This window comes from Leopardus geoffroyi, chromosome C1 (genome assembly GCF_018350155.1).
Source record: "Leopardus geoffroyi isolate Oge1 chromosome C1, O.geoffroyi_Oge1_pat1.0, whole genome shotgun sequence".
NCBI lineage: Eukaryota > Metazoa > Chordata > Mammalia > Carnivora > Felidae > Leopardus > Leopardus geoffroyi.
This window is the reverse complement of record NC_059328.1, coordinates 12,216,384-12,226,355: the sequence shown is the minus strand read 5'-3', so window position 1 is coordinate 12,226,355 and position 9,972 is coordinate 12,216,384. Positions and strand designations below refer to the sequence as shown.

Genomic DNA, 9,972 nt, shown 5'->3' with positions numbered 1-9,972 from the left:
AACTGGGGGCGCCCGGAGGGCAGACTGGCCCCGGCGTCCTGGCGCCGGTAGCTGGGAGCCCACTGCAAGCGTATCGAGCCAGCAAAGCAAGCGTGGAAAGGAGGAAATTGGCAACCGCTGACCTCACCCGGATTACAGGCTCCGGGGGCGAGGGGGCGGGGCCGCGCGCGCGGGAAGGGTGGGGGCGTGGCCACGCTTGACGGACGGGCCCGCAGCCCACTGCGAGAGGAGGCCGGCCGGCCGCCCCGCCCACCGGCCGTAGATAAAGCCGCCCGGGGCGGCAGCGGCTCAGGCGGTTCGAGGGGACTCACCTGCTGCAGGTGCTCGGGGCGGACCTGACCTGGACGAGCGAGGACGGGCGCAGGGCCGGCCACTGGGGGACGATGCAGCAGGAGCGGACCGTGCGGCTGCAGTACGGGAGCCGCGTGGAGGCGGTGTACGTGCTGGGCACGCACCTCTGGACCGATGTCTACAGGTGAGCAGGGCCACCGCGACGGCCCGAGACCCCCCGCCTCTCGCCCCCCCCAATCCCGAGACCCTCACACAGACCCAGCAACCTCACCACCCCTTTCCCAGGGCCCCTCCCCTGTACTCCAATCTTCCCACGGTCTGACCCCCTCCAGCCCCTTTCAGGACAACCCCAGAGACACCCCTAGTCCTCCCGCCATCCTCTCCCCTCAGCACCTCCCTTCTCCCCCCAGGCCCTCCCCTTCCTCTCAGACCCTCCCGACTCCCCACTCACCTCAAATCAGCTGAGCTTTCTCCAGGATTTGCTGGGGGAGGGGGGGGGGGCTGGGGCCAGGCCAGAGGGGAGCTGCCCTGGGGCGGAATCTGGCCCTGGGGGTTGCTCAGGCTCCAATTTCGCCCTGTGGGGGCTGCCCGTGGTTGCCTGTCCCCAGGCACTGGCTGTGAGCTCCTGTCCCCAAATGCCTTCCCCTGACTTCACCCTGGGGTTGAGAAGGACTTTATTCTGCCAGGCTGGAGGGTGCAGAGGTGGGGGTCTTTGTCCGAAGAGCGTCCCTGATTCTAGACCCTGTCCCCTCCCTGTCTTCACTTGCCCACAAATGTTGGCAGGGTGCAGGATTTCTGAGACAGCAGGACATCGGGTGGGGGGATTGAGGCCATGCCCCCCAAAGCCCCCAGCCCCCAGGAAGCAGGCAAGGCCAGTGGTCCATCTCCTGTAATTCTGTGGGGCATCCTTGCGAAGGTGTGGCTGGTGTGAGTGAAAAGGTGGACGGGGTCCAGGTAGGATCATTCTGTGACCATTCTGCCATAGCAGCCCTCTATTCCAAGCATGTGAAATGTTCCTCGTTGCTAGAGTTTGGAGGGGTCAGTGCCAACAGGAGAGAGCATGCCGGACTCTAAGGCGGGACCCCATGCTGATAACCTTAGGCAGGTCCCCTAACCTCCCTGTGCCTTGAGCTGAGCTGGAGGTGCCAGTGTGACGTGTTGCTCCCAAATTGCCCTGTCATCTGGACCACCCGCCTCCCCAGACCCTTACCAATCCCATCCCTGTGTCTTCCCACACACCCTCCCCAGCCCATCCTCTGTCGTCTCCGGTGGCCCCAGCAGCCCTGCCCACCCAGTCGCCTGCCACCTCTTGGGCAGGCACTGGCCACCCTGATACCGTTAAGCCCCAGCCTCCTTCCATGAAGGCGAAGGTCCTGGTCACCACGCAGATGAGGGACCCTCCCCAGGCATCTGCCCCTGGCCTCGGTTGTCCACATGGAAACTCCAGGGGTGGTTTCTGAGGGTCATAACGCAGCAGTGGAGTGTGGTCCAGGCCTCAGTGCTTGGGAGAGCTCCCCTCCCTTCCCCACCCCCCAGTCCTAAACTGAGCACTGCCAGGGGGTGGGCAGGTAGCCAGGGCACTTAGGTCTCTAAGCCTCAGCTGTCCCCATACCCGCCTGTTTGTGCACTGGGGCCCTTTTGCCGCAGCCCGAAAGACTGGCATGGTGCCTCCGGAGGGGGGATGGGGAGAAAAGAGAGGGGCCATGCTCAGGCCTCCTGCCCTACCTTGTCCTGGCAGAGAGAGGCCCAGCCCCGGGGCGGGGTGGGGGTGGGGCGGGCATGGAGTCGGGGAGGTGTGGACTCACCCTCCCTCTGCCAGGGGGCAGAGCTGTGATGATCCGCTTTGTCCTTTCTCAAGAAAGCGGCCACTGCCACCACAACCCACACCCCGCAACTGCACATCCCTTAAGACTCCCCCACCCCCGAGAGAAGAGGTGAAGTCTAGACCAGCACCGTCCAGCAGAGACAGAATGCCAGCTACAAACTGAGCCACAAGTGTAAATTTTTAATTTTCTTGTGGCCCCATTTTTTAGGATTAAAAGAAAGAGGTGTGGGGCACCGGGGTGGCTCCGTGGGTTAAGCATCCGACTTCAGCTCAGGTCACGATCTTGTGGTTCCTGAGTTCGAGCCCCGCGTCGGGCTCTGTGCTGACAGCTCAGAGCCTGGAGCCTGCTTCGGATTCTGTGTCTCCCTCTCTCTCTGCCCCTCCCCCGCTCATTCCCTCTCTCTCTCTTTCTGTCTCTCAAAAATAAATGAAACACTAAATAAAGAGGTGAAACTAATTTTCATAAAATATATTTTTAAATGTTTATTTTGAGAGAGAGAGTGTGTGCGCATGCACGAGTTGGGGAGGGGCAAAGAGAGAGGGAGAGAGAGAATCCCAAGCAGGGCCGTCAGCACAGAGCCCTGCCGGGTTTGATCAGCAAACCCTGGGGCAGCAAATGACAGATTACTCCAGGCTCCTGAATCAAAGAAAGGAGAGAGCAAGGGGGCCAAGAACTCGAGTGGTGATGGCCCGTCTCCAAGGCTGCAGGGGAAAGAAATACGTAGTTTCAAAAGCAGGATCAAAGCTTATTCCTAAGGTTTTGGCTGATGACTACAATCAGGGTAGTGACGTGCAGGCAGGCGAGCGGAACGTGATGGGGGCAGTATATACATCACAGGAAGGGGGTTGTTTTTCTACCTTAGATTAAGCATTTACACAGTGGGAATGTTGATCCCCGGGCAAGGTCTGGCTGTTTCCAGGCTTGACATTTCAAAGGACACCTGGTTTTCCTGGTCTGCTTTGCTGCTTTTCAACCAGCTGTTTCCCAGGCTGCAAACATTTCTTCCTTAAATCTTAGCCAGCCAGGCTCTATGAGTCTCTACAGAGCCCAACTCGGGGCTCTATTTCACAAATCTGTGAGATCGTGAACTGAGCTGAGACCAAGAGTTGGACACTCGACCAACGGAGCCACCCAGGCATCCCAATTTTCATAATATATTTTATTTAACCCAATATAATCCCAAATACTAGCATTCCAGTATGTAATCAGTATGAAACTTGTTAGTGAGATAGTTTACATTGTCTTTTTCATACTAAGTCTTTGAAATCCAGTGTGTAAATTTTATACTTACGGCACATCTCAGTTCAGTTTTCACCGAGCATCGGGTGCCCAGAGCCCCAGGTAGGCGGTTGTCATTGTACTGAACAGCACGAGCCTGGAGCAGAGGTCCTGAACCTCAACGCCGTTGCACTTGGGGCCAGATAACTCTTTGCTGGGTGGGGAGGGGGCTGTTCTGTGCCTCGCAGAATGTTTAGCTGCATCCCTGGCTTCTAACCCCAGTAGCAATGCCCCTGCAAAAGTGACAAGCAAAAATGTCTTCGGGTAACGCCAGGAGTCCCCTGGTGGGAGGACAGAGTCACCCCCAGGCTTGAGAACCACCGGTCTAGTGGAAGGAAGCCCTTTCTAGAACAAAGCAGCTGGAGCTATTACTGCTGTTGTCACACCTAATATTGGTAGCGTTACGAGCTACTGTCAGTATTAATAATGGCAGAGATTTTAGGGAGCACTGAGAAACCAAATGCATTATCTTGTATCTTCCTCATTGCAGACCTTGGGGGTCATGCTGAGATCATCCCATTTTGTAGATGAAGAAAGTGAGGCCCAGAGAGGTGTCACATAGGACTCCGGGCCAGGTCTGTCTGACTTAACTTCCACTCTATCCTGTGTGACCTTCAAACTAGCAGGTTGAACTGGGCGACCCTCTCAGCCTGTGTCCCTTCTACCCTCCGCTGCCCCCAGACACTTCACTCGCCCCCTTTCAGCCCTGCACTGCCCAATGAGTCCTTCTGGATCCAGACACAGGTACTGACGCCAGACCCCACATGAGCCCCCCTCCCCCACGCCCCTGCCAGGGTCTCTGTGGAGGCATCAAGGGACAAGGCCTGATGGACCCTGGGCCCAGCTAGTAAGGGAGTATTTTTGACTTCTCACTCCTGAGTGACAAAAGAGAATGAACAAGTCTCCACACCCACACCCCCTTTCCTAAGACTCACACGCGGCTCCCCTCCCAGACACACGGTGGGGACCCACCTGCCCCGTTACTCAGCAGACCCTATGGTTGACCCCCCCTCCCCCCAGCCACACTGACCCTTTGGGGGTGGACGCCCTGACCCAGGCACATTCTGGGTGCTGGTTCTAGCGAGCTGTGACTAAACACACAGAAAAGGGGAAGTGGGGATTTTTATCTAGAGATTTGCTTTGCCATAGTTATTGAAGGCACTTTCTGTTTCCTTCTCTCACGCCCAAGCATCTTATCTTAGGTCTAGCACAGGTACGCCTTGCCCACACCATCTCCCCAGATGTTCCCTTTAGCTGGCAGCTGCTTCCTCACTGGGGCTGCCGGGGCCCCCGCCTGATCCTGGCTTGAGGCTAGTGAGGGCACAGAGCAGTGACATTCCCATGTTGGTTTCACCCTCCTCCCCACTCACCTTTGGTTTCCCAGCGGGGACACCCCCAGAGCTGGGAGGCGTTGGAGAAAGGGCAGCCGTGGGGTCAAGTAATGGGGTGATCACACTCTGCCTGACTCTCCCGCTGACCCACAGACCAAGTTGTGAAGGCAGATTCTCCTACCCCTCCCTTTGTTTACACAGTCCTGGGGGGTGAGAGGCGGCCCCCTCACTCTGTTGGAGAAAGTTCAGGATCCGTATCCTGAAGTCCACAGGAACTTCAGGGCACAGATGATGTGAACAATTGTCTCTTGCCTCTGCAGAGTGGTGTCCTAAATTACACTTGGCCTCAGGATGAGAAGGGAGGTGGGAATGATCCCCGCGCCCTCCCCTGGCATACCCCAGGGCAGAGGCTGACCAGCCATGTCTCTTGGCAGGATCTTGACCATCACTTTCGGGCAGAAGACAGGAAGGAGGGTACCAGGGCGGGAGAAGCAGGCACAGTAAAATGTTGGGAACATAGGGAGGGGTACAGATTTGTACCCCACTTTGGGGAAGAGCCCAGAGCCTCCAAATTCACCACCTCACTCCCTCGACTCTTCTCAGACTCCCTCCCTCCCTGTTCCTCGGTTGGTATGAGTGTTTTAGAAAGTATCCTTAGGACAAAGGCCAGGGAGGGTCTGCGATCCAGTTAGAAGCAATGGAGACTTGGTGTGCCATGATCTCCCCTTCCCTTAGCGTGCCAAGCCCTGCCTCACCGATCCCATCTCTGGCCAACGACCCTGCACGCACTCCGCTCTGGCCGCACTGGTTTTGTGGATCCTACTAGCTCTCGACCACACCAAGCTCATTCATACCACAGGGCCTTTGCACATGCGGTTCCCTCTGCCTGGAGGACCATCCCCCAGACCGCTGCAAGCCTGACATTTCATCCACCAAGGCTTAGCTCAGATATCACCTCCTCTGAGCAGCATTCTCCACACCGGCTGCCTTCCTCACTCCCATACACCTCCAGCCCCCGAGTCAATGAAGGGCTCCTTCACTGAGTAAATGAATGGATGGATGTGGCCAGTGATGCATGTAGACTGGCCTGTCACTGGGTTGAGCTCCCCACCCCCAGCCTCAAGGGATGAGCACCGTTGGACTGGCCAGTGGAAGGTCAAGGGCATGTAGCCGAGCTTGGCCAGAGCAGCGCTTGCTGCTAAGAGAATGATGGTAGGAGGAATCAGGCCAAGTCAGGAGGCCTCATAAATTAGAACAGCACCCAGCGCTCTCAACCCTAAAGAGGAGGCCTTGCCAGGAGCGGTTCGGGGGCTCTGGTTTCAGGCTAGCTCCTGGGAGGGGTTGGGGGGTGGGGGGGCCGCGTTCTAAGGAGGACCTTGTACCCTGTGTGTCCGGCCCAGCTGGCATAGCTGGGGTCCCCGAGAGCCTTCCCTCCTTGCCCTCAGGGCCCTGCATCAGGTTGGGAGCATGGTGACAGGGGCTCACCACCATTGTCCTCTCCTCTCCCCCCTCCCCCGGCTGGACAGACACCTGTTAGATGGGGCGGGGGGGGGGGGCAGTTTTCAGAGGCAGCTCTGCCTGTCCAGCCACGCCAGACTCCATGGCCAGGGGCTTTGACTATCTAGGCCACTCACCCAAGCCTTCGGTGTCCCTTCTCTGGGCCTCTGACCCCACCTACAAAATCAGCAGGGAGCTCTAGGGGTCCCTAAGGGCCTCTCATTTGCTCTTGTCCTGAGCCAGGCCTGACATTCTCCCTTCGCCTTCTGTAACCTGTGGATCCTCCCCCAGGAAGGGAGCCGCCAGACCCAGAGCTCAGAGAGCTTGAATTTACCCCCACGCTCTGCCAACACCGTCCCTGAGGCTCGGAGCAAGTGTTCACCCTCTGCCAGTCTCAACATGCTCCCCTGTAAAATGGGACGATATTGAGACAGACCTCATGGGGTGTCGGAAGGATGGACCGAGATCCCGTGAGTCAAGGGCTTCCAACAGTGCCTGGCACATAGTAAATACTCACTAAGTCATTATCGTGAGGTACCGTTGGGCTTATTGTAATATTAGTAAAACGATAACGAGCTATGGCCTCAAAACATCCATGAGACTCATGGGAAAGAAATGTTGAGCATTTGTTTTAAGTGCCGTTTGAGGCACCAACAAAGTGGGGGGAGGGAGGAATCCTGGCAGATGGCATCAGGGAAGACTTGCTGGAGGAGGAGGCAGCCAAGCTGAAGGATGGACAGGGTGCACAGTGTGACCAGGACATGCCATGCAGGAGCAAAGGTACCTGGCAAGACAGTAGGGACCCACAGGGGCAGAAAGGGCATCGACTCCGTAGCCTAGAGCGTAAGGCTAGAGAGTCGGTGAGCTCAAGCCAGGGCTTTGACTGCCAGGCTCAGACGTTAGACTTTGTGACGTAGGCAGTGGGGAGCCACTGAAGGTGTCTGGGGAGGGAGTGACCACAGAGGAGACTGTTTCTGCCCTAAGGAGAGGGGCGGCTGGAAGCACCAGTGCCTACTGAGAGAGGCTGCTGAGGTCACCAGGCAGAGAAGGGGGTGGCTGAAGAGAGACCCATCCCCGTCCCCAGCCCCCATCACGCCAGCTTGAGGCTTTGCCTTCCTCCCGTCTGGAGGGTGCTCGCCGTGGGGTTGCCTGCCAAGCTGGCACCCACAAACCCCCTCACATCCTGCAGAGACCCGAGGGCAGGATGTCGCAGTCAGACCGCCAGGAGCTGGGCTCCCTGTGGGGGTGATCCCCGCCTGGTGTTAACGAGGCCCGGGACAGGTGGATAAGCCGAGAGTTCCAGATGCCAGCTAGGAGCGGGCACGCCGTGCCCTCACGCCTGGGGCCGAGTGGGCACCCCGGCCCCACGAGGCCAAGCTGGTGACCCTTCCTTCTGACTGAGCGAAGATCGGAGAAACCGACTGGTTCCTCGGACGCCCTAAAACCTTCGGGGGGCCGGGCACATGTTAGGTCTCCGCAGTCCATTCCCTTGGGCCGGGCTCAGCCAACCTCCCTCTTGCACATCTGACACCGCATTCCAGTTCTTGCTCCAAGCTCCTTTGTGTGACACCAGCCATGACTCTCCATTCCCACGGCCATCACCTTGTCCCACACCGCCATCCTGACTCACCCGGACAGCGGCAGTCACTTCACTGAACCCCCCCCCCCCCCACCTTGCGCTGTTGCTCTCCTGAAACACATTCCCCACCCCGCACCCTGGGCCATCTGTCTACAGCGCAAAAACGATCATGTCACCGAAGCCTAGAAGCCATCAGTGCCCTCGGCGGGGGGGCGCAGGGGGAAGGCCAGCTCCTCGCCATGAGCTAGGTCCTCTCCTCCCGCCACCCCCCTCCCCTTTGCTCACAAACCGCGGCCACGCTGCTCTCCCGCATTTCTCCAACGCGCTTGGCTAACGTCCGCTTCAGCCACCACCCAGGCTGCCCGTGCTGCCGGCATCCTCTGCTCGTCTTCCTCCTGTCTGTGTCCAATTCGTTGCTTCTCAAACTGCGGGAGCTTGTTAGAAAGGCAGTCTCCAGGCTACACGTTCGCCGTATTAAGACCACACGCGTGTCCCCAGACCCCTGTCCCTTCCCTAGTCCTGGTTTTGCAAATGCTGGCGACATACCCCAGGGATGCCTCTTAGGTGGGAAGGGTCTGTGATCCTAGGTCTCCCATTCACCTCGAGAAATGATAGCACCTTTGCTGTAATAACTTTTGAAGATAACCGTTGTTAGTTTGCCACTAAATGAATAACGAAACGAAGAAAAGACACCGGGCACCCGAGCGGCTCAGTCGGTTGGGCGTTGGATTTCAGCTCAGGTCATGGTCTCACAGTCTATGGGTTCAAGCCCCACATCCAGCTCTCTGCTGGCAGCTTAGAGCCTGGAGCCTGTCTCAGATTCTGTGTCTCTCTCTCTCTCTGCCCCTCCTCTGCTCACGTTCTCCCTCTCTCTCAAAAATGAATAAACATTAAACACATTTTTTTAAAAAGAAAAGAAAGACATGCAGTTTCATTCCACAACATGTATGTGTAGCACATCATCATGTTGGACATTTTAAATATGCACAATTATATTTGTCAGTTGTTCCTCCATAAATTTGCGGGGGGGGGGGAAGAAATGCAGTGTTTTTTTAAGTTTATTTATTTATTTTGAGAGCGCGCGAGAGAGCACAAGCAGGGCGGAGGGTGGGCAGAGAGAGAGAGAAGATTCCAAGCAGGCTGCATGCTGTCAGTGCAGAGCCCAACGTGGGGCTCGAGCTCATGAACCGTGAGATCGTGACCTGATCGTGGCCGCCCCCAATTTCCCCACTCGGTCCCTCGATACTGTCCTGGGCCCCTCCCTGCCTTCTCCAGGGACAATCAAGGTGCCCACAGCCCCTGGTTCTCGGGTTTCTGGGGGAAGAGCTCTGAGAGGTTGGTTCTTTCTGGGGAGGGAGGCAGCCAACAGGATCTCCAGGGGACAACGGGTGCCTTTGTTGCTCCTGCCAGAGCCGCTCCAAGAATAGCTGTTTGCTCAGCTCAGAGCAGGGCTGGTGCTGGGGTAGGAGGGAATGGGGCCCTGGAGCTCCAATGCCAGCCAGGGCCAGGCGTTAACCCCCTGAGCCTCTGGGGCCTCCTCCAATTTCTCACTGGCCCAGAGGAACGAAGGTGGCAGGAAGCATCACTTAGAGCAGCAGTTGTCAAAGTCGGGTCCTAAAACTCATCCTGCCCTGTGAGTTTGTAAAGCGTTTTTTTCTAAACTGTATGCAGAAACCCAACGTATAAAACCAGATGAAATCATAGTGGCTGTGCGTAAAGGGAAGTGGGGACCCGGCCGAGAGATCCCCAGCTTTTCAGTGCCTCCCTCCTCACCCCTGGGTGCAGGGCCTGCGCTCCCCCGGTGCCAGCCGCCTCCCGCTGGTGTCATGCTCCCATTTTCCATTTGGTGAAACAGAGGAAAAGTGCGTTGCCCAAAGCCATCCGGCAAGTTGATGGTCAAAGCTGGGACTTGGGCTAGAGGAATATTTTCCTGACCTGAGACCACAATTGCCCAGGCTTGTGATTTTTCCCCCACACAGTATTCTGCCTGTAGTACTGTTAACATTTTTCTTTACATCAACTCACATTTTATAACTTTATCTTATTTTAATTTTTTTTAAGTTTATTTCTTTATTTTGAGAGAGAGAGAGAGAGAGCTTGAGCAGGGAAGGGGCAGAGAGAGAGAGGGGATGAACCTGATGCAGGGCTCGAACTCACAAATTATGAGATC

At 57.0% G+C, this 9,972-nt stretch overlaps 1 protein-coding gene and 1 non-coding gene across 2 annotated transcripts in view; both read left to right on the top strand.

Moving 5' to 3' along the window:
• Positions 1-276: 276 nt before the first annotated feature.
• PADI2 (peptidyl arginine deiminase 2) overlaps positions 277-9,972 on the top strand; it is a 43,645-nt gene continuing 33,949 nt past the window's right edge. The window contains exon 1 of the mRNA XM_045475815.1: positions 277-475. Within this exon, the coding sequence (XP_045331771.1) occupies positions 384-475 (92 nt within the window). The 5' untranslated portion in view covers positions 277-383. The remainder of the gene's footprint in view (positions 476-9,972) is intronic.
• LOC123600222 lies at positions 8,216-8,348 on the top strand. The gene has a single exon (XR_006713581.1). It is a non-coding gene; the product is annotated as a small nucleolar RNA SNORA72 (small nucleolar RNA).